We start from the raw sequence: 23560 nt of genomic DNA, 5'->3' as shown, positions 1-23560 counted from the left end.
CCCTCAACACCTGGGGACTACAAGATGAGATTTGGGTGGGTATACAGAGCCAAACCATTTCACTTCTCAGATGTCAACTGAGGATAATTACGGTACACGCTGTACCATAACTGATCTGGCACAAGATGGTTTTCAATAAATGTTAACTATTATTAATATTTTTAATCAAATCTCCAGCCCTGCCAAATAAAAAGCAGCTACCAGAATCTTCCTTATAGTCACGCCTCCCTTTGGCTGTCCACTATGCGTGTGGGCCCCTCTCTTGTGGGTGTATAGATGAGAGTGAAGATAAGTATACCATGACTGTGTGAGTCTTCAGAGGTCAACCATTTGAGGATCTCTGGAATAACACTCCCCAAGCTACATTCCTCGTCAGTCTCCCTAGCATCCTTGAGAAGAGTCTGAATTGGCCTTTGGGCACTTAAAGTGGGGTCCCCCAGCCACCAACATTGGCAGAAAAAGTAAGATCTCAGGTTGTATTCCAGACCTGCTCAATTGGAGTGTGCATTTTTAACCAGATGCCAGGCCATTTGTGTGCATGTGAAAGTTCAAGAAGCACTGCCTAGATCCGAGTTACCCAAAGTATAATCCATGGACCAGCTTTTAGAAAAGGTAGCTGGTTGGAAACACAAATTCTTGGGGTCCCACCCTGACCTACCAAATTAGAGTTTGAAACAGAATTATGTAGATGGGGCCCAGGAATCTTCTGTTTAATGAGTTCTCCAGACTTGTCTTAGGCACGCTGCAGTTTGAGAAGCACTGTTCTAGCTGGTATGTGGTTTGAGAGTATCCTCATCGGCTCTCATTACTCCTGGCTGGCTGGTGACCTGGGCACTTGGTCACTGAGATTCCTTTCTCTCCAGGTGCTGCATCTCCCTCCCAGTTTCAAGGCTTACCTTCCCGCAGTGCAATCTTCCAGCAGCAGCCTGAGAACTGTTCCTCTCCTCCCAACGTGCCACTAACCTGCTTGGGCATGCAGCAGCCTGCCCAGTCACAGCAGGTCACCATCCAAGTACAAGAGCCTGTTGACATGCTCAGCAACATGCCAGGCACCGCTGCAGGATCCAGTGGGCGGGGCATCTCCATCAGCCCCAGTGCCAGTCAGATGCAGATGCAGCACCGTACCAACCTGATGGCCACCTTCAGCTATGGGCACCGTCCCTTGTCCAAGCAGCTGAGTGCTGACAGTGCAGAGGCTCACAGGTAAGGCCGCCTAATGTCACCCAGCCATCTATGCATGGGATCCAGGTGGGAGGAAGCCCCTTAGCAGGGTGAGAGAAAAGGAGGAAGGAGAATGGGTCTGATTAGGCTGTGCTCTTGTTTCACCCTTTATAAAATCAGGATGGTGGGTTTGGGATGAACTTGTCAGCTTTTTATTGATGCAGGGTTAAAATTCTAAAGAGACTGAGGTGGAAAATGAGAAAGCTACCTTATTATTTGCTTACAAAGAAGAAAATGGCCTATTAGAGGAGTGTATAAAAATGCCAGTTCCCCTTTTCTTGAAGGGAGCATCTTGAAGTTGTTTCCTTCAAGGTGAGCTAGATCTATTACTCACGGAGTGCCCTCAGTCCCTTGGAGGTTACTGGACAAGCCAATAATGGAATAAGTAGCAACAATACGTACATCTGCCATTTCCCTGTCACACCACAGTTCTCTGTGCCAGTGGGTGCTCCCTACTGAGGAGGAGGAGGAGCCGTTCCCTGGGGAGTCTAGTACTTGTTACATGGATGACTGGTACTCACTCCCTTTTGTGTCTGCAGCTTGAACATGAATCGGTTCTCCCCTGCTAACTACGACCAGGCGCATTTACACCCCCATCTGTTTTCGGACCAGTCCCGGGGTTCCCCCAGCAGCTACAGCCCTTCAACAGGAGTGGGGTTCTCTCCAACCCAAGCCCTGAAAGTCCCTCCACTTGACCAGTTCCCCACCTTCCCTCCCAGTGCACATCAGCAGCCGCCACACTATACCACATCGGCACTACAGCAGGCCCTGCTGTCCCCCACACCGCCAGACTATACAAGACACCAGCAGGTACCCCACATCCTTCAAGGACTGCTCTCTCCACGGCATTCGCTCACCGGCCACTCGGACATCCGGCTGCCCCCAGCAGAGTTTGCACAGCTCATTAAAAGGCAGCAGCAACAACGGCAGCAGCAGCAGCAGCAGCAGCAGCAGCAGGAATACCAGGAACTGTTCAGGCACATGAACCAGGGGGATGCGGGGAGTCTGGCTCCCAGCCTTGGGGGACAGGGCATGACAGAGCGCCAGGCTTTATCTTATCAAAATGCTGACTCTTACCACCATCACACCAGCCCCCAGCATCTGCTACAAATCAGGGCACAAGAATGTATCTCACAGGCTTCCTCAGCCACCCCGCCCCATGGGTATGCTCATCAGCCGGCACTGATGCATTCAGAGAGCATGGAGGAGGACTGCTCGTGTGAGGGGGCCAAGGACGGCTTCCCAGACAGTAAGAGTTCAAGTACATTGACCAAAGGTTGCCATGACAGCCCTCTGCTCTTGAGTACCGGTGTACCTGGGGACCCCGAATCTTTGCTAGGAACTGTGAGTCACACCCAGGAACTGGGGATACATCCCTATGGACATCAGCCGACTGCTGCATTCAGTAAAAATAAGGTGCCCAGCAGAGGTAAGTGTCTCCTCACAGTGAAAGTCCTGGGCCAGTCTGCCCTAATCAACTGACTCAATAATGTTATCGTTTTTCAGTTAGTATTCTGTGTTCCTAACAAAAAAAGAATTTCTGAGAAGAGCTTCAGGACCTTCTTGGGGAAAAGCATATAGGAAGTGGGTGTTGGTGGGTGAGGGGTCCATTTTCAAACTCAGAGGACAATGATACAAAATCAGCACTTAGTCAGATAGATGATCTGTTTCCCTCATTCATACCACAGTTTCTTGGAATTCAGAAAGTCTTGACTGCCACCAAAACAACTAACTTAACTTCTGCAATAGAAAAAGGTCAGCCAAACATGATGTACTGTAAATAGTGCTGGAACAAGAGTCAAAGCACCTGAATTCTGCTCTGGCTGCTGTCATAAATATGATAACTTCGTCATTTAAACTCTCTGATTCTGATTTTCCTCATCCGAGACGAAGGTGCTGGAGGAACAGTGGTTCCTTACAGAGTATTGTGGAGATGAAAACATATATATATGTGTTGGTTTTTACATAATGTTTGTGTGAGACAGAGAAAGAAGCACATTCAGATCATCTGAAATGTATGGTTTCAGTGTATAAATGTGAGGTGTTGTACTTTGGTCATTTTATTAGTGAGCTAAATGCGGAATATTACAGCATCATAAGGGGCCCCATATGGTTTGATTTTGTGCCACTTTATAATTAATGAGTATGTTCATTCTCATTCTGAAGGAGATTAGGATTACACTCAGTAAGTTATACTTAGAAAAAATATAGTTCCATTAGCATCATAGCATTCATCTTAGACAAAACCAGGAATCTTGCGGGTGGGCGCAGTGGCTCATGCCTGTAATCCCAGCACTTTGGGAGGCCGAGGCGGGTGGATCACGAGGTCAGGAGTTTAAGATCAGCCTGGTCATCATAGTGAAACCCCGTCTCTACTAAAAATACAAAAATTAGCCGGGTGTGGTGACACATGCCTGTAATCCCAGCTTCTCAGGAGGCTGAGGCAGGAGTCTGACTTGAACCTAGGAGGCAGAGGTTGCAGTGAGTGGAGACCACCATTGCACTGTAGCCTGGGTGACAGAGTGAGACTATGTCTCAAAAAAAAAAAAGAAAAAAAAACCCCATAATCTTGCAATTTACCACCTCTCACCTGCCATCCAAGGGAATAAAAAGCAATTGATCCTGGGATTATAGGCATGAGCCACCATGCCTGGCTGTCAAGTTTCTTTTAAAAACTTGAAAGCTTGCATTTTAACTTTACCGAAAAAATCATCAGATAATTTGCTGTCACTTTTGTCAGGAAAGGCTTATAATGCTGTGCCCTACCACCCTGCAGGCAAGTGGGGGAGCTCACTTCTCAACCTTTTTGTCCAGGAAGGAATGCCTGCTGTTTCTTCTAATGGTTCCTCCATCTCCGTGTAGGTAGGCACTAGTCCCAAACACTTCAGCTGTTATTCCTGTGGGAGAGCAACTTCAACACATATAGAACAACTGTGTTGCACAAGACTATACTGTAGGTGCTATGGGAATGCAGAGATGCAAGGTTAAAGATCCTGTCCTCAGGGAGCTTCTACTCTGCTGGGGGATGTAAAACAAGCTCATAAACAGCTTTGCTGTGAAGTCCTAGGTACTGAGTGCTACAAGAAGTATCATTAAGAAGAGCAGAGCTAATGTGATCTTCTTGGCATTTCTTAAAGGTAGATTGAGCAGGGATTATTGGTGCTATTTAGTTTACTTTTTGAGCCAGGGTCTTGCTCTGTCACCTAGGCTAGAGTGCAGTGGTGCAACCACGGTTCCCTGCAGCCTCGACCTCCTGGGCTCAAGCAGTCTTCCCACCTCAACCTCCCGAGCAGCTGGGACTACAGGTGCATGCCACTACACTCAGCGTTTTTTTTTTTTTTTTGGTAGAGATGGGGTCTTGCTCTGTTGTTGGGGCTGGCCTTGAACTCCTGGGCCCAAACAGTCCTCCCTCCTTGGCCTCCCAAAGTGCTGAAATTACAGGCACAAGCCACCACACCCAGCCATGTTGGTATTAGTAAAGGAAAGTTAGATGCCATCATATCAGTGTCCATGGTTACCTATTTCCTTGAGAGCTGTTTGCCACCAGCCAAGCCAGTATGAGACCAGGCAGTGTGAGCACTGAGCAGGCAGCATGCCAAAGGTCTGTTTCAAATTTGTAGAAGTGTCAGGACTTCACGGCCAGATACGGTGGCTCATGCCTGTAATCCCAACACTTTGGGAGCCTGAGGCAGGCAAATCACCTGAGTTGGGAATTCGAGATCAGCCTGACCAACATACCCCATCTCTACTAAAAATATAAAATTAGCCAGGTGTGGTGGCGCATGCCTGTAATCCCAGCTACTCGGGAGGCTGAGGCAGGAGAATCACTTGAACCCAGGAGGCAGAGGTTGCGGTGAACAGAGATTGCACCATTGCACTCCAGCCTGGGCAACAAGAGCAAAAATCTGTCTCAAAAAAAAAAGAAGTATCAGGACTTCACATGCCCCATGCTGCCTGTAGTCTCCCTGTCTGCCACCCTAGAAGTAAAAATAAGGTTTGTCTTTCTTCTATAGTGTTACATAACACTTGATTTTTTTGACTTTGCAAATAAATACAGCAGTATAACCAGTCTACACAGTGAGATTACCAACTGGAGCGCACAAAGAAAACCACATCCTCTTCTCTGAGCTCAGTCAGCCTCAGCTTTATTACTCAGGCCTCATAGAGCAGTAAAATGCTGACAGACTGGGAGAGGTTACCCCAGAGCCTTTAAGGGGAGTATGTAAGCACGTCATTCCTCCCATTTTCTCTTAAAACCTAGTAAGTGAGTAAGGACAAGTCAACATTGACAGATTTGATAGAGAATTGTGCAAGTTGCCCCAGAGTTCCCTGGGCAGGTGGTGTGTGCATTGTGTCCATTTGTGCATTTTTCCCCTTGTGTGATTGGACAATCATCCCACCTCTGCATTCTCTCTCTCTCTCTTTTTTTTTAATTATACTTTAAGTTCTGGGGTACATGTGTAGATCTTGCAGGTTTGTTACATAGGTATACACATGCCATGGTGGTTTGCTGCCTCCATCTCCCTGTCACCTACATTAGGTATTTCTCCCAATGTTATCCCTCTCCAACCTCCCCACCCCACAACAGACCCCAGTGTGTGAGGTTTCCCTCCCTGTGTCCATGTGTTCTCATTGTTCAGCTCCCACTTACGAATGAGAACATGCAGTGTTTGGTTTTCTGTTCTTGTGTCAGTTTGTTGAGAATGATGGATTCCAGATTCATCCATGTCCCTGAAAAGGACATGAACTCATCCTTTTTTATGGCTGCATGGTATTCCATGGTGTATATGTGCCCCATTTTCTTTTTCCAGTCTATCCTTGATGGGCATTTAGGTTGGTTCCAGGTCTTTGCTATTGTAAATGGTGCTGCAGTAAACATACGTGTGCATGTGTCTTTATAAGAGAACAATTTATAATCCTTTGGGTATATACCCAGTAATGGGATTGCTGGGTCAAATGGTATTTCTATTTCTAGATCCTTGAGGAATCACCACACTGTCTTCCACAAGGGTTGCACTAATTTACACTCCCACCAACAGTGTAAAAGCATTCCTGTTTCTTCACATCCTCTCCAGCATCTTCTGCATTCTCGTAGCTTTAGTTTGATAAAATTTGAGCATGTAGCTCTTGGGAATATTTATCAACCCCCAAGTGGTCAGTGGGGTCTCATTTATAGAGTGTCGCAAAGGACTTCTAGACTCAGGGTCAGCATTCTTACCAAAAATCAGACTTGACTAACCTGGTCTTTTACAATTGATTAAAGACTCTTTTACATGTGTTGTCTTTTTGAGCCCCCAAACAACTCTCATTTTTCAGATCAGGAACCTTGAGGAGAAGCTAAAAGATTTGCCAACATTTGTGTACTTTGCTGGTGAAGGAGCTGGGTCCTGACTTCAAGTTTTTCCCTAGTCATATATTTTTCCCTTTACGCCTCCTTGCCAACTCTGCACCTTCCAAGCACAGCTGCCAAATGAAAGATGCTAGCCCTTCCAGGTCTTTGACCTACTGATTATACTAAAACTTGAGCAGACAGAGCCCTGGTTTATTCCCTGACTCTTATTAATACTCTTTCATCTGGTTTTTAACTCACATTTGTCTGTCCCGAATCAGAGGCTTCTTCTGGAAGTTAAAGTTTCCCTGAGTCATTTGTTTATTTACATATGAGTAAATTGTCCCTCCTAATTCTGCAAGCAGGGTTCTGTGATTAAATCAATTTCCTTGTTTGTTTTTGTCAGCTGACTCAGTATGCCCTCATGCACTCAGAAGTAACATCTCTAAACTGAATATAAATCACGCCAGACTTTATTGAGCTTTTACAGTGTGGTAACCTCTATGAAGCACTCCACACCCATGATGTCAGTCCTGTTGTACAGATAAGTAAGCCCCAGCAAAGCGGGATAACTCACCCAAGTTCCTGCTCCCCAGGGAGCAGCGAAGCCAGGATTCACGGCCAGGTCTTCCTGACCCCAGAGCTTGTGCTCATGGCCCTTGCTCTCAGCTGCAGCTTGGCTGAAGGATGAGCTCTGGGCTGGGAGTCAGGAAGGCCCCTCACATGATTTGTCAGGCTGTCACTTGCTCTGTCTTGATGCCTACAGGCATCAAACCTGAAGGCGGGAAGGGAGCAGACAAGGCAGAGCCCAAAGGAGAGTAGGTGTTCTGGTTTGCAGAGGCCCCATTCTCAGGAATAAAACCAGGTTCTGAGGGGGGTCGGGGGAAGAGCAGTAAGAGACATGGCAAACAAACAACTCTGAGGCCTCCGGAAGAGGCGGGAAGGCTCCAGCCAGGACTGTATACATTTTGTTAGCTTTGCCATTTCCTCATGGTTAGTAATGATCTTTTAAAATCTTTAAACAGGAGAGCGCTCATGTTTGTCCTTGCGGAGAGCAAAGAGTTGCAACTGATGAGATTTGTATCCAATATGTAATCAGGCTTAAAGGAGAAAAGCACCCCAAGGAATGGAGTGGATGGTGTTAGCTATCAAAGCAGAGAGTATAGGTTTTTAAAGAAATAAGAAGCGGCTGCTCGCATTGCTTCTTGGCAAAGGAGACAGAATCAACATTTCGTCGCTCCCACACAGCTGTATTGCACCACTTCCTGCCAGTGGTTTTTGGTTGGCCCTGGTGCCACCATGCAAGCTGGCCACGGAGGGGAATGGGTAGAGTAGGTACAATGGGCGGGCTAATTCCACAGAGCACGTTCTGGTGTAGGCTTTCTTTTATCTTCTCTCCACTGGCTTTTAGCTTTCTGTAGCAAAATAGTTGGCTGCTGGCTTTTCCTTTTACCTCTTTGCTCAGAGAACTGTCAAAAGATTTCTCGCTTGCCATCATCTTTAGTTGGTAGTTGGGAAGCTCCCTCCTGCTCATTTTCCTTAGAATGTCTTGTGTTACTAGCATTGTACATGTCAGTTAGCTCCCCTCCCTTTCCATCCTGCCTCTGCCCCTAAGTCCGAGCCTAACCTTAATCACTGTAGAAAACCTTTTTTTTTTTTTTTTTTTTTGAGACGGAGTTTTGCTCTTGTTACCCAGGCTGGAGTGCAATGGCGCGATCTCGGCTCACCACAACCTCCGCCTCCTGGATTCAGGCAATTCTCCTGCCTCAGTCTCCTGAATAGCTGGGACTACAGACACGCACCACCACACCCAGCTAATTTTTGTATTTTTAGTAAAGGTGGGGTTTCACCACATTGGCCAGGCCAGTCTCGAACTCCTGACCTCAGGTGCTCCACCCGCCTCAGCCTCCCAAAGTCCTGAGATTACAGGCATGAGCCATCATACCCAGCCTAAAGAGAATTTACCGACATCAGTTAAAGAGATCATAATACTGAGTATAGGACAATGTTCTAGAAGACTGAAGCTTCACAGACGTACATGAGATATAGTTCTTGCCTGCAAAGAATTTGTAGTCTAATGTGAATGATTAAGTACATAACTGAACATGGTACCAAGGATAATGTTAAAGCAATCAGAGACAAAGTCTTTTGAAGTTTAAAGGTAGAGATAATCTATTTCTGTTTGAAAGGAAAAGTTTAATCAAGACAGTAGCATTTGATATAGACTTAGAATGATGAGTTGATTTGGATTGGCAGGAATGGAGGCAGAAGAAATCAGTTATTTTCAGATAGAAGGAACAGTGAGAGCAAATCCATAGAATTGTGCATAGATGGGGACAGTTAAGTGGTCCCATTTGACTAGAGCTTAGAATGTGTAGGAGAGGGGAGTGTGAGACACCGATTGGAAGATAGCTGGGGCAATGTTGTAAAAATGAAAGTGAATGAACTATAGAACGATTGATCTTTGTAGGGTAGTAGCGGGGATGGTTATGAGGCTAGTGTAATAATCCGGCAAGAGGTAATCGGGTTTCCATGAAATTGGAAACAGAGGGACTCAAGTGACCAGCATGGCAGAGGTAGATTCATTAGACTTCAAGCTGTTGCAGCATCAGGAGTAAGGGATCAATAGTGGCCCTAAGCGCTTATGTCCGGAAGATTCAGAAAATGAGGCATCAAAACCACGACGTGTGAAAGAGTAGCAGGTTATAGGGGCAGTTGATGGGTCTGGAATTGGACATGGTAAGTGTTACATGCTGGTTAGATATCCAGGGAAAGATACCTAGTAAATAGCTGGAAATACGGATCTGGGGTTTAAAGGAGCACTTCAGTAATTCTTTACATAAAGGCAGTATGCCCATGAAAATAGATGATGTTGCCAAAGTAAGTGTGGGGAGACAGAAGGTCAAGGACAAAAATGTAGAGAGTGCTTGCTTAGAAAGGGTGGAGATGCCATCGAAGGAGTCAGAAGCAGCAGTTAGAGAAGTAGAAAGGAGAGGAGCAGTGTGGTACACTGAGGTCACCAGGGGAGGAGAGAGGAGGCAGCCACAGAACAGACACATCCTCCCAGGCTAGAGCTTCCTGAAAGCAAAAGAATTTCATGAGAGTAATTCTCATGTGCATCTGTGTTTGGGAATCTATCATTGTTAATGCAACAGAGAAACGAAAGAAGAGAAGGTTCAGTGGGGTCCAGCCATGCCTCCGCGTGGGATTTTTTTCCCTAAGGGTGTGGTCCCCTCCTAAAGAGGCTATCTTTGCTGTAGCAGCTTATCTTTGCTGGTGGTGGGCTCTAAGCCATGACCACTGAGTGAGGATTAGTGCTTAGTGTACTTGGTCTCCTCAGCCTTGCCCATTGTCCCTTGCAAGACATCTCTTGGATGGGGGTTTCCAGTGCTGGGAGAAGTTCAGCCCCACTGACTCTTCTGCTGTGTCTCCTCAGAGCCTGTCATAGGGAACTGCATGGATAGAAGTTCTCCAGGACAAGCAGTGGAGCTGCAGGATCACAACGGGCTCGGGTACCCAGCACGCCCCTCCGTCCACGAGCAGCACAGGCCCCGGGCCCTCCAGAGACACCACACCATCCAGAACAGCGACGATGCTTATGTATGTTGGTCCCTCCTGCTGTGCAGAGGTGGATCCTCCCATCTGTTTCCAGCCTTGAAGCAGAGCATAGTGATGCGGGGTAGCCTCTCTTGGCCGCTCTCCTCACTCAGCATCCAGCCTTTCTGGAAACTGTGGGGAGCATTTCTTTTTTGTTTGTTTTTTGAGATGGAGTCTCACTCTGTCGCCCAGGCTGGAGTACAGTGGCATGATCTCAGCTCACTGCAACTTCCGTCTCCCCAGTTCAAGTGATTCTTGTGCCTCAGCCTCCTGAGTAGCTGGGACTACAGGTGCTTGCCACCACACCTGGCTGATTCTTGTATTTTTAGTAGTTATGGGGTTTCACCATGTTGGCCAGGCTCATCTCTAACTTTTGGCCTCAAGTGATCTGCCCGCCTTGAGAGCATTTCTTTGAGTCACCCTAACAGACCAACCCTTAATTCCAGTAGAATCTATGCTCCAAATTTTAGACCATGAAATCAGAAATAGTTGCCATCTGTTCCCTATAGTTTTGGTTATTAAACCTCTTCTCAGTCTAAACTCAGGCCCCAAATGAGCCTATAGGCCTCTGGTTCTTTTTCTACATAGTACTCAGCAAAGTTTTGCTTTCCTAGAGTGGCGCTAGTCTAGTAGCTAGCCACATGTGGCTATTCAAATCTAAACCAATTAAAATGAAAAACAAGTAATTCAGTTCTTCAGTCATACCAGCCACACTTAAAGTGCTCTGTAGCTACCTGTGGCTAGTGGTTACCATGTTGGACAGGACAGACAGAGAACATTTCCATCATTGCACAGTGTGACTAGATGGTGCTGTTCTAAGATAAAGTCCCAGTGGTGATGGGGATAGGTCAGAAACCTGGTTTTAGAAGGCCATGTAAGTGTCAAGATGTCACCACCAGCTGAGATTTGCCACATTCGTCCCACCCCACTTCCCCCACCCCGTGGGCAAAACCACGCTGTTGCTATGGAGCTCCCCCTTTGGGTTGTGCTGTAGAGGAAGGAGTCTGGGAGCAGGGCCCCAGGCTGTCTGTTGCCTGAGAGTGGTGCAGTCTCTGGTGTGCTTACATCTTCTCCTAACTGATTTCTGCAGGTACAGCTGGATAACTTGCCAGGAATGAGTCTCGTGGCTGGGAAAGCACTTAGTTCTGCCCGGATGTCGGATGCAGTTCTCAGCCAGTCTTCGCTCATGGGCAGTCAGCAGTTTCAGGATGGGGAAAATGAGGGTGAGGAGCTTTCTGCCTGGGGCACTCCAGAGATGTTCCTGGAGGGGCCTCCCACCATCTTACGTGACTGTGCCCCTCTTCTGCAGGAAGAGCTCATGGGGAGGTGGAGCCACAGCATCCCATAGGTTCTGGACACAGCCCCTTTCCCCACAAGTCTTTCCCTGAGTGCGGTGTGTAAAGGAGGTGTGGCTTCTAGCCAGATGGCACAGGGCTCTCATATTCCCGTCTCTGATCTTTGTGACGATATGTCTTCAACAACTCTTTCTAGCTCTGCTTAGAGGGCATCAGGTCCTGATGGAACATTTCTACCTCTCCTTGGAGCCAGTCAAGGGAGGGTGTCCTAACAAATACTAGGCATAGGCCCTGGGCGGCACAGGTCTGTCGTCAGTCCCAAGGCTGTCCTTTTCAGACTCTGCAGGCAAGGGACTTGGCTTTTCTGGACCCCAAGATCCTCATCTGTAAAGTGGCAAAAATGATAGAGCCTTTATCCTACGTTGTGCTGTGACGGCAGGCTGGCTTAGTGAGTATAAGTGCTTAGCACAATGTCGGAACACTGACAGTGCCCAGGAACGGGTACCTGCAGGCAGTAAAATTATTGTCCCTTTCAGCCTTTAAGAGGTGATCCTTTCTGAAGGAGTCCTCTATCTTCTCTCATACTACAGTAGTTGATCTTACTTAAGGATGGGAAAGGGTAAAGGAAAAGGGAAAAAACGGAACAGGCAGAGGAGAATACAAGAAGAATCTTGGCCCCCGCCCATCGTGACTCAGCACCATGAGGGCCTGCTGTGAGCTAGAATTCAGGGCTGCCAGTCAGGCTCTGGGATGCTCAGACAGGTTGCCTTCAATTCCTCCTCTCTCTCCCCCTTGCGCTCTTAGCCCCAGTTCCCTGCCAACCTCATATATTCTTTTTGGTCTTGCAGAATGTAGGGCAAGCCTGGGAGGTCATGAGCACCCAGACCTGAGTGATGGCAGCCAGCATTTAAACTCCTCTTGCTATCCATCTACCTGTATTACAGACATTCTGCTCAGCTACAAGCACCCCGAAGTCTCCTTCAGCATGGAGCAGGCAGGCGTGTGACAAGAAACAGAGAGTGAGTGTCACCCTGGCCAGGGCCAAACCAGCCCTGTGGCCCAGTGCCCGCTCCTGATCCCGTCAGGAGCTTCAGCCTGTGTGTTGTGGTGGCCAGTGCAATCGATAACGCCACGCCTCCCCTCGTGGCTTCACAGTTTCCTGCTTTTCATTAAGTGCCCTGCTAGTTTTAGGGCACGGGATAGGGATGGGGGTATGCAGAAGAAATGCTAGACATAGTCTCTCAGTTCAGTTCTGGGAGTAAGATACAAGCCCTGCCTCGTGTTACAGGTGCTGTCGCCTTCATAGAGACAGAAGTGAGCTATGGCTCCAAAGGATGGAGGTGACCTCTGGCCAACATAACAAGGAAAGGAGGAAGTCCTTAAACTCAGTCCTGAAAGACAAAACCTGGCAAGAAAACATGTCTAGCCATATTTTTTTTAAGGCCGTACAGAAGCAAGTGGCAGGACATTCCAGACTGGGGCAATGTGTGATGAGAGGCCCATGGTAGGAAATGGGGACATCAGCTCGTTTGGCTGGAATAAGGCAAAGAGTACACAGTAGGCACCATTGGTTGTATCCGGGAAATCCTTGACAGAAGAGACCTGGTGAGAGGAAAGCTGCTGGGCAAATCCACATCAGCACCTCAGTGTGGCAAGCCGCAGAGGGAAAGGGAGCCCACTGAGGTTTTTTTTAAGTTTTAAATGGAAATTTGAGTCGTTCTCTTTTCAAACTAATTCTCTGTGTCTGCTTTATTGCAGGTTGTGTGTACAGCTTGGGAATGAAGAGGTTGATTGAAAACCCACAGTATCTAGCAGCGCTGCGCCAAATTGCCCTTGTGTTTCTCTCCACCCAGAATATCACAGCTCCTCTCCTCACATTTGGTTCATCCGTGTGCTGTTCTTTTGGGTTCTGAGAGGGTTTTGCCATGTTTGCTTGTATGACCAAGTCACCAAGGAAATAAACAGGAAATCCGTGTTCTCCATCTTTTGTGAAAGTATATTTGAGTTGGTGGTTTTGTTGTTCCGTTTGGGGGTTTGTGTTTTGTTTTGGTTTTGGTATGTTTTCTTCTGGAGGTGATTTGCTTTCTTCTCTCTCTCTCTCTCTTTCTTTCTTTCCTTTTTTGAAACAGGAGAGCAAAGCAGTTAGATCAGAGGCCAGGGGCCTCAGGGCCACTCCCTCCCTAGCCTTCATCAGCCTCCATCCCCCTGCATTGCTCTTCTGCAAAAGCAAGTACTAGAGGATGCCGTCCTCTGGAATCCTCATGGCAGGCAAAGGGAGAGAGGAAGGGTGACGGCTTCTGGCACTTAGAGAACAAAAAGAGAAACCCCCAAGCCTGGAACCTAGAGAGGTCTTTACTGCTGGGCTCCACAGAAAAACATGTCTGTCCCAGCCAAGATCATATGAAGAGTTTAGCATGGAGGCTGAGAATGACCTGGCGTAGATGGTCTGCCAGTCAGAATGTCTCGATTCGAGCCCTTGCTTTTGGTGGGTATCTCAGCTCCCCTCTTGTAACCTGGAAAGTTGGTTGCCTTGATCATCCTGCTGGTTTTATCCATGGACTGAAGACCCAACAGCAGTGCACTATGCTTTCTGTGGCATCTTTCATTCTCATTTTATATTGTCTATAAAAAGAATTGTTTCTCCATATATATTATATATGTATGTGTGTATATATATAATATATAATATATATATATGCTCTCCCCTTTCAGCCTCTTTGTCACAGGCAAGAAGTGCAGGAGGTCGCCTCGGGCCCTGCCTCTCTCCTCACCTCCTCCCCCACTGGGCACCCTCAGCCCCTGTATTAATTCTTGATCATGTAGAAATTGTTTTTGGTAAATGTTGATATTATTGTTATTATCATTATTAATAAATAAAGACAAAAGGAATTTTTGTTTAAAAGAGAAATGTTTAACCAGATTCTGTTCTATTTGAATTGTGACTTGCACCTTTTGTTCAAAGTATTTCCTTTAGGCATTGTAATTGTGAGCCGCTCTTACTTGTGCCAGTGACAGATGCAGTGATCGCCTTTCCCCAGTTGAAGCAGTGCATACGCAATAGCTATTGTTTGTGTTATCTTTATTTCTCTTCATTGTTAGAAACCAAAGTCTTCTCTGCTGGCTGGGGCTGAGAGAGGGTCTGGGTTATCTCCTTCTGATCTTCAAAACAAGAGAGAGACCTTGAATACTCTGACTCTCCATCCTTTTTCTTTCTGGGAAAGGAGAACAAGAATTCCCGAGTCCCCTCCTAGTCTTTCATCCTGAATTTGCACAGAGGAAAGCGGGTGCCTGGCATGGCCATCCTGATGTTGCTGGTGGGATCCCCATGCACCATGTCCTTCTCCACTGATACTGGCAGCTCAGCTCCTGGACCCAATATCCCTTGAGTGGAATTCTGCAGTGCAAGAGCCTTTCCTGGGAGCAGTCCCGTGTTTCCATGGTCCCCAGTCTCCCCTCTACTTGGTGGGGTCACCAACTACTCACCAGAAGGGGGCTTACTAAGAAAGCCCTAAAAGCTGTTGTTTGACTTCTCTGGGCTTGTTCCAACTCTTATGCCCCCGACTTGCCCTACTACCACCACGCATTCAGCCTGATCTGTTTACATGGTACTGTATGTATGGGAGAGCAGACTGCACCCTCCAGCAACACCAGATGAAAGCCAGTGAGTCTACTAACCGTGCCATCTTGCAAACTACATTTTAAAAAAAACTCATTGCTTTGTATTGTAGTAACCAATATGCGCAGTATATGTTGAATGTATATGAACATACTTTCCTATTTCTGTTCTCTGAAAATGTCAGAAGTATTTTTTTCTTTCTCATTTTATGTTGAACTAAAAAGGATTAAAAAAAATCTCCAGACTCAAGTTGCTAAGACTTTTTGTCCTTCCTTTTGTGAGGCACTTATCTACAACTTGGTTACTTAGTGGGACAGCAGGAGGTTGTGTAGATAGGAGCCTGACTCTGTTCTTAGGCTGATAGAGTATTTGTGCTTCGGAGTCTAGTTGGGAGAAGGCTCAGGTAGGTGGGAGCTGGAGCAGCGGAGGCTGGAGAGGTCTCCCAGGCTTAGGGTGGGGCTTTGAATGATTCATGATCTCATCTCACCTTATGAAACTCGCATTCTCTAGATGCCTGAACTCCGCTTCACACTGTGTCCCTAGGCACCCAGCTAGGACTCTGCCCTGTCAGAAGGGAGCATTTGAATTTGCTGAGCCAGGTGGAAGACAGCTTCCTTGAAAGGGCACTTTCAAAGAGTACAGGGAAGGATCCTTAAAGAGTGGACACAGGCTGGACCCTTTAAGATGTGACCCTTGTTGGCCTAGTGAGAGTATAGCTAAATAAATATTTGGAAAGAAAGGGACGGGCCAGGCGTGGTGGCTCACACCTGTAATCCCAGCACTTTGGGAGGCCGAGGCAGGTGGATCACTTGAGGTCAGGAGTTCAATACCAGCCTGGTCGATGTGGTGAAACCCTGTCTCTACTAAAAATACAAAAATTAGCCAGGCATGGTGGCATATGCCTGAGTCCCAGCTACTTGGGAGGCTGAGGCAGGAGAATGGCATGAACCCAGGAGGAGGAGGTTGCAGCAAGCCAAGAATATGCCACTATACTCCTATACTCCAGCCTGGGCAACAGGAAGAATCTTTAAAAAAAAAAAAAAAAAAAAAAAGAGGCTAGGGGTGAATTTTCCTATGTTTTTCTCCTTTTTCTACACCTGAACTCCAAAGGGCAGGGTAGAGTTTCCAGCAAGGTCCCAGGCATGGGTAAGAGACAGCTGGTTGAAGGTCTTCTATGAAGAAAACTCACTGAAGCTGGAAACACCATCTGAGTTCACAGAAGGAAGAATGAGAGGGAATTTAGAAAGCCTTTGAAGCTGGGCATAGTGGCATGTGCCTATAATCCCAGCTGCTCAGGAGGCTGAAGCAGGAGAATTATGTAAGCCCAGGGGTTCGAGTCCAGCCTAGGAAACATAGCAAGACCCCACCTCTACAAAAAAATAAACTTAACCAGGCTGGTGGCACATGCCTGTAGTCCCAGCTGCTCAGGAGGCTGAGGCTGACGAATCGTGTGAGCCCAGGAGTTTGAGGCTGCAGTGAGTGAGCCACGATCGCACCACTGCACTCCTGCAAAGAAAAAAGAAAGACTTCAAGTCCATGTGGGGCTGCAGAGCCATTTAAATTAGAATAGAAAAAAGCCTTCTCAAGGAGGGTCTTCTGAAACTCCTGAGTCTGTATATGCTCTCATGCAAGACTAAGTGAGTCTCTAGACCCAAACAGTGATCACACCCAGATGCCATCCAACAAATTGTAGCACCTGTTGCAATAAGTGCCACTCCCTCCTAAAATCAGGCAGGGTGCCTTTGGACCAAGGGTAGGGTGAGATTCTGGAGGAAGCAGAGCACTGGCTCCTGGATACAGACTGGAGAGCTCAGCTCCAGAAAACAGGAACCGTGCTGACAGATTCCTACCCGGTTTTCTTTCTGACTTTGTGCCGGCCCCCACCCCACACCAGCTGCAAAGATCAAGAATTCAGAGGGCTACTGTGCCTCCCTCCTGCTGGTCAAAGATGAGCTCTGTCCTGGCCTTAGTCCCCTAAGCAGGAGGGCAGGAGAGAATCTTGCTTAGTTGGTGACAGTGCCCCGCCCAAGGGTCTAACCTGGGGCTCTATCACAAGAGCTGCAGCAAAATTGCCAAATAAGAAATACTGGGGCTAGGGGTCCTGTCTCCCCTGCTTAGTCGGCACCTCCCCTCCCTGAGTCTCATTCTGGCCCATGCCACGTGCTCCCAGAAGAAGTGTTCTGAGCAGGGGCTGGTATGTGGCTGCCTCCCCTCCCAGGACCACGCCTCCCTATGACCAGGCTGGTGACCCTCTGTTTAGCGTGCCAGTGCCATTCACTGAGCAGATGTTTGGCGAGTGTCTGTTATGTGCCAGACCTAGCAGGGGACAGAGTCCTCCCAGTGCAGACTGGCCAGTATGTTGGGGCATAAATTGTGAAAAGAGTCGCTAATCTTTCTGTGCAAAATCCACTCTTGCAGTAGCTGCCAACACTCCCACACTTCAGGGCATCCAGGGCCAGGACTTGGTGACCAGGTCAGGAGCAGTGAAGGCTCCCAAGATGAGGGAAAGAAGTGGGTGGAAATAGGGGCCTACCATGGGGGCCCCGCAGCCACTAAACATCCCAACCCATGGGCACTTAGCGCCTCAAGCAGCGCCTGGCGAGACCCTGAGTCTGAGTCTGTCATGAGCCCAGTTGCTGGTGGTGGTTAGTTTTTCCATAGGATCTATCCAGAAAGACTTCCTTTCTTTCCAAGATATCAGTAAATGGGCTTTGGTCTAGTTTCAGCCAAATACCTTGCAATGAAATGAAGTGAATTTCATTCCTGGTGAATAAGTATATTTAAAAAAAGGACAGTGGCTCACACCTGTAATCCCAGCACTTTGGGAGACCAAGGCAGGCAAATCACCTGAGGTTGGGAATTCAAGACCAGCCTGACCAGCATGGAGAAACCCTGTCTCTACTAAAAATACAAAATTAGCCGGGCGTGGTGGCATATGCCTGTAATCCCAGCCACTCAGGAGTCTGAGGTAGCAGAATCGCTTGAACCCAGGAGACGGAGGTTGCATTGAGCCAAGATCGTGCCATTGCACTCCAGCCTGGGCAACAAGAGCAAAATTCTGTCTCAAAAAAAACAAAAACAAAAATAAAAACAAAAAACTCCCTGCTTGGTAAGATGCTGTTCAATAGCACCCCCTATCCTGATGCCTTGCAGTCCCTGAGCCAGGAAATTGAGCAGTCCCTGAACAGACTGCAAAGGCTGCAGGCTTTGCAAGGGTGCAAGGCCACACTCAAAGAACCAGAAGCCAGGCCTCCCCAATTCCCACCCCTGCCAGTGCTAAATAGAAACAGCTGAAGGATGCAGGGCAGCTCTGAGCTGCTATTTTCCCACAGGCGAAATGACAAAGGTAAAATCTGGCCTCCAGCTTTACAGGGACATTCTAAGTTGTGAAAGTGCTTTGGCCACTAAAGAACTGTGCAAATGTTAAATATTAGGTTTAGCCATAACAATCATTTGAGTAACAAACCAAAGAAAAGGGTAAAACACTGGCAAGTAGGGCCAGGCGCGGTGGCTCACACCTGTAATCCCAGCACTTTGGGAGGCCAAGGCGGGCGGATCACAAGGTCAAGAGTTTGAGACCAGCCTGGGCAATGTGGTGAAACCCTGTCTCTACTAAAAATACAAAAAAATTTGCTGGGCATGGTGGTGCATTCCTATAATCCCAGCTACTTGGGAGACTGAGGCAGGAGAATGGCTTGAACCCAGGAAGCGGAGGTTGCAGTGAGCCGAGATTGCGCCACTGCACTCCAGCCTGGGTGACAAGAGTGAGACTCTGCCTCAAAAAACAAAAGACAAAAAACAGTGGCAAGTATCTTGGAGTCCAACCAGTAAGCTTCTGAGATTTCCCCATGTGCTGGCTGGGATAGACTCTAACCCCCAAAAGAAAGGATGCTCTCTTGGCCTGAGAAATCTGTGAGCTGTCCCCGCAGGAGACCAGCCACCTTCCCACTTTCCTACTTCCCAGGCAGCTGGGATGGCCAAATAGGCAGCCCAGGCTGATGGTTCACTAAGGCCACCTCCCTCTCTGCACAGTCCCACAGACATCTGGGGCCACTTCAGTCCTGGAAAAGATGTCCCATATTTCAGCAACTGCAAGTCAAGGCCAAGCAGCGAAAAGTGGGATTCCTGCCTTCATGCCTGCTGCAGAAGCTGAGGTCTCGGGTGTGGTAAAGCAAGTGTAGTGGGAATAAGGGAAAGAATACCAGAAACTGGGATTCTAGAAAACAGAATAGCTACTGTTTACTAAATGCTAGGTACCTTTCTAACAGTTTTGCATATATGTTCAAATTTCATGCTTAAAACAACATACATTTATTATCTTACAGTTACGGAGGCCAGAAGTCCAAAAAGGGTCACACTGGGCTAAAATCATGGTGGCAGCAGAGCTGTGCTCCTTCTGGAGGCTGCAGGGAAAAATCCTTTGCCTTCTGCAGCTTCTAGGGAAGGGCTGCCCATGGCCCTCCCTCATGCCCCTCTTCCAGCAGTCACAAGTCTGACCTCTGCTGCCATCCCCACATCTCCTCTGACTCTGACGCCGCTGCCCCCCTCTTATATGATTAAGGACCCCTGCGATGACAATGGGCCCACCTGAAGAATCCAGGCTAATCACCCCATCTCAAGGTCCTTAATCACACTGGCAAAATCTTTTTTTGCCATGGAAGGTAGCAAAGTCACAGGTTCCAAGGATAAGGATGTGAGCATCTTTGGGGAGCGTTATCCACACGGTAACTCCTGCCATAACTCAGGGCGATGGCATGTTCTATCATTATCTTCAATCAGGGTCTATGTGTGGGGAGGTTACATAGCATAACTCATCCAGGGTCAAACAGCTAATAAGCGGCAGAGCTGGGAATCAAATCTAAGGTTTTCTTAGATTTGATTCCAGAAATCTTCTCTGAAATAAAATGCATGAGGCTGACCACTCCCCAGTCTGGTAAAGAGAGATGTCAGGCTGGTTTCTAGAGTTAGGGAGTTTCCTGGACTGATGGTGCAGGGTACATTTCTGCCATGTGTCCTAAGTCCAGAGACTGGGTTCTAGGTCCAGCCTTGCTTCTAACTCCCTGAGAGATGAGAGCCTTTGGGCAAAGTCCCTTCATGCTCTTCAGTCTCTTCATCTGTGAGACCGTGGCGTGGGGAGAGGCTGGAGGGATCCCACAGTTCCTCTCAGCCTGCATCACGGGCTCTAGGACTCAGGTTCTGTCAGTAACCTGCTGCGGGAGGTCTGGGCCTTCCCGGAGACACCTTACAAGATGGTGCTGCAAACACCAATGGACGCACAGCACTTACATTCACGGGCTGTCTCGGGGGCCTCCAACAACTCTGACCATTCTTGCCCCATTTTGCAGATAGGAAACTGAGGCTCAGAGAGATTACATCACTTGCCCACTGTCTTCCTCCAGCAAGATGGAGGCCGAGTGAAATGAGAAAGCAGGTCTCCGGCCACTTCCTTGCCCGGGGGTCTTCTCCCCACACCAGGGCTTCCCCAGGGCTGGGATCCCCTCCCAACTGCGCGTGATCAAGTGTGTGAACAATGCAAAGGAAGGTGTCTTCAATCTAAGGGACTTCAACTCTGCAATGTAATTCTGAGGTTATGACCCCTTCTTTTTTTTGCTAAAGTCTTTCCTTTTTGAAGTGATGGTCACGGTAGATGGTGAGGGTTTTTGGAGGCAGGCAATATCTTTACGTGACAAAATTAAAATTTGGCAACTCTGAATTGGTCTCTAGTGTGTTTTGAAATGCAAGAGGTCTCTGAAACCTCAGTCTGGGTACCACGGAGCGCTCTCCCCTCTCCCCAGGTTTACCAGTTTGGGGGGCTTGGAGAGAGGCCTGCAGGACCTGCTGGGGACTAAAGAAGTGCAGTGGTGGGAGGAAGGGGTGGGGGAAGGGGGATGGGAGTGATGTAGTCTCCCTGGAATGCAGGATGGTGGGGGAGGAGGTCTCCTGAGTGGAGGAGCCCCAGCGTCCCTCCCCTCCCCTCTGCCAGCACAATGGACAATGGCAACCGCCCACACACTCCCATGGAGGGGAAGGGGATGAGTGCAGGGAACCCCCATCCCACCCCGGGGACCTGCAAGCCTGCAGCCACTCCCCTCCCACCCCCACTGAAGCCTTGACCCCTGCCCTGCAGCCCCAGGAGCTCGGCAGCTCGCTGTTTGCCCACTCTATTTGCCCAGCCCCAGGGACAGAGCTGATCCTTGAACTCTTAAGTTCCACATCGCCAGGACCAGTGAGCAGCAGCAGGGCCCAGGCTGGGCTTATCTGTCTCCCTGCCCAGCCCCTGGCTGAAGACATAAATAGGCCCTGCGAGAGCTGGCTACTTAGACTTTGAGAAGGAGGTGAGTGTTTCTGCCTGCCCAAGAAGGAGGTGAGTGCTGCTGCCTGTCCCGGGTGACTCTGGCTCCCCAGCTCGAGGCATCGAGGTTCAGGCTCTGCCCCAAGCCAGGCTTCTGGGAACCTGAGGTCTTCTCCCACTCTGTGCCCATTCTCCTCGCCTGGCTGTAATGAGTAGGGGAGCATGGGGCTTCTGCATGCTAGAGACCCACCCCTCCCGCCGCCACTCAGCCAGGCCCTTCTCCTCCTCCAGGTCTCCCACAGCCCTTCAGGATGAAAGCTGCAGTGCTGATCTGGCTCTTCCTGATGGGTAGGTGTCCCCCAGCCTAGGGAACCAACCATCAGGGGGATTTCTCCCTAAACCCCTTCGGCTCACCCTCCTGGGCAGAGTCAGCGGGTTTCTCACTGGCCCCCTCTCTCCCACCTCCAAGCCTGGCCTTTTGGCTCAGATCTCTGCCCACAGCTGGCCTGATCTGAGTCTCCCCTCCCACCCCCAGGGAGCCAGGCTAGGCATTTCTGGCAGCAAGATGAACCCCCCCAGAGCCCTTGGGATCGAGTGAAGGACCTGGCCACTGTGTACGTGGATTCAGTCAAAGACAGCGGCAGAGACTATGTGTCCCAGTTTGAAACCTCCACCTTGGGAAAACAGCTAAAGTAAGGACCCAGCCTGGGGTTGAGGGCAGGGGCAGGGGCAGGGGCAGGGGGCAGAGGCCTGTGGGAAGATGTTGGATCCAGACTGGTGAGTCTTCACCTACTATTTGACGAGCTGGGCCCCACAAATGGTCTGGATGGAGAGACCAGAATTGGAGCCCCGGGAGGGTCACAGCCCACGCCCCCTGCAAAGAACAGACCAGGGCTGCCCGATCTGTGGTAACAATGCCAGCTTGTGCCTACAAGTGCAGCAGCCCCCTTGCCTTTCGTCACCTCCTGTGCTCCTGCCCAGTAAAACTGTGGACTGTCTTGGGAGAGGAGAATGTGCTGGAGGCAGAGAGGTGAGGTCCTTCAAGGGCCCATTTTGAAGACCAGAGAACTGGGCACCAGTCCCAGCTCCGTCTCTTTCTTAGCCCCTCTCTGTGCCTCGGTGCAGCTGCACAATGGGGCATGGCATGGCAGGGCAGAGGTGTTGGTTGAGAGTGTACTGGAAACTCTAGGCCACTGCACTTTCGTGGACAGGTGTCGCCCAGGACTCACCCCAGGTTGGCTGGGGCGCTGGGAGGCCAGCCCGCAACCCCTCTGTTTCCCCTTCCAGCCTGAAGCTCCTGGACAACTGGGACAGCTTGACCTCCACTGTCAACAAGCTGCGAGAACAGCTCGGCCCGGTGACCCAGGAGTTCTGGGATAACCTGGAAAAGGAGACAGAGGAGCTGAGGCAGGAGATGAGCAAGGATCTGGAGGAGGTGAAGGCCCAGGTGCAGCCCTACCTGGACAACTTCCAGAAGAACTGGCAGGAGGAGATGAATCTCTACTCCCAGAAGTTAGAACCGCTGCGCACGGAGCTCCAGGAGGGCGCGCTCCAGAAGCTGCAGGATCTGCAGGAGAAGCTGAGCCCGCTGGCAGAGCAGGTGCGCGACCGCGCGCGCGCCCACGTGAACACGCTGCGCACACAACTGGCACCCTACAGCGACGAGCTGCGCCAGCGCTTGGCCACGCGCCTCGAGGCGCTCAAGGAGAACAGCGGCGCCAGCCTGGCCGAGTACCACGCCAAGGCCAGCGAGCATCTGAGCGCACTCGGCGAGAAGGCCAAGCCGGCGCTCGACGACCTTCGCCAGGGCCTGCTGCCCGTGCTGGAGAGCTTCAAGGTCAGCTTCCTGAGCGCGCTCGAGGAGTACACCAAGAAACTGAGCTCCCAGTGAGGCGCCAGTCGCCGCTTTCCTCCCCGGTGCTCAGAATAAACGTTTGCAAAGTGGGAAGCAGCTTCTTTCTTTTGGGAGAATAAAGGGGGCGGGGGGCGGGCGGGGACATCGGGGGAGCCCGGGTGGGGCCTTTGGCCCTGGCGCAAGGACTTCCAGTGGGATCTGTGCCCAGACCCGGCCTCTTAGGGCCAAGATCGACGCTGGAGGACCTGCTGGAGGCCTGGTTGCTTATGAGGGAGGGAGGAGAGTCTGCTTTAGCGAGGTTCAAGTAGACAGGAAGTCACAGCGGACCACGCAAAGCCACAGACAATCCAAGGCC

General features: G+C 49.3%; 2 protein-coding genes and 1 long non-coding RNA gene across 13 annotated transcripts in view; 2 read left to right on the top strand and 1 right to left on the bottom strand.

The window, feature by feature from the left end:
• The window catches only part of SIK3 (SIK family kinase 3), a 249269-nt gene extending 233962 nt beyond the window's left edge, over positions 1-15307 (top strand). For 6 of the 10 annotated variants that reach the window (XM_021671161.2, XM_021671166.2, XM_021671164.2 and 3 more), the window contains 6 exons: positions 864-1203; positions 1761-2650; positions 9987-10150; positions 11238-11370; positions 12291-12461; positions 13201-15307. In XM_021671161.2, coding sequence (XP_021526836.2) covers positions 864-1203; positions 1761-2650; positions 9987-10150; positions 11238-11370; positions 12291-12448 — 1685 coding nt within the window. In that variant the 3' untranslated portion in view covers positions 12449-12461; positions 13201-15307. The remainder of the gene's footprint in view (positions 1-863; positions 1204-1760; positions 2651-9986; positions 10151-11237; positions 11371-12290; positions 12462-13200) is intronic. The other 4 variants (XM_021671167.2, XM_021671163.2, XM_021671162.2 and 1 more) reach the window with 2 other exon arrangements.
• Positions 15308-16448: 1141 nt separating this feature from the next.
• LOC135274616 (uncharacterized) lies at positions 16449-23003 on the bottom strand. The gene is made up of 2 exons (XR_010342408.1): positions 22580-23003; positions 16449-16564 (listed from the first exon to the last, which is right to left on the bottom strand). It is a non-coding gene; the product is annotated as an uncharacterized LOC135274616 (long non-coding RNA).
• APOA1 (apolipoprotein A1) lies at positions 21261-23298 on the top strand. 2 transcript variants are annotated; one of them, XM_012470449.2, is made up of 4 exons: positions 21261-21393; positions 21642-21698; positions 21886-22042; positions 22638-23298. In XM_012470449.2, exons 2-4 carry the CDS (start codon positions 21662-21664, stop codon positions 23239-23241), a joined length of 798 nt encoding a protein of 265 aa, XP_012325872.1. In that variant the 5' UTR covers positions 21261-21393; positions 21642-21661; the 3' UTR covers positions 23242-23298. The 2 variants fall into 2 exon arrangements, with proteins under 2 accessions (XP_012325872.1, XP_012325871.1); XM_012470448.2 differs by having other exon boundaries at positions 21264-21422.
• Positions 23299-23560: the final 262 nt, after the last annotated feature.

Source organism: Aotus nancymaae, unplaced genomic scaffold, assembly GCF_030222135.1.
Source record: "Aotus nancymaae isolate 86718 unplaced genomic scaffold, 86718_ANA_hifiasm-v0.15.2.pri h1tg000012l, whole genome shotgun sequence".
NCBI classification, from domain to species: domain Eukaryota; kingdom Metazoa; phylum Chordata; class Mammalia; order Primates; family Aotidae; genus Aotus; species Aotus nancymaae.
Note: the sequence above shows the minus strand (reverse complement) of the source record. Positions and strands in the feature narration are given on the sequence as shown.

Bases quoted from the DNA above. Each gene is read 5' to 3' on its own strand.
- APOA1 (XM_012470449.2), top strand. From the start codon at position 21,662: ATGAAAGCTGCAGTGCTGATCTGGCTCTTCCTGATGG. The intron at 21,699-21,885 runs GTAGGTGTCCCC...TCCCACCCCCAG, and splicing joins GATCTGGCTCTTCCTGATGG to GGAGCCAGGCTAGGCATTTC. The intron at 22,043-22,637 runs GTAAGGACCCAG...TTCCCCTTCCAG, and splicing joins ACCTTGGGAAAACAGCTAAA to CCTGAAGCTCCTGGACAACT.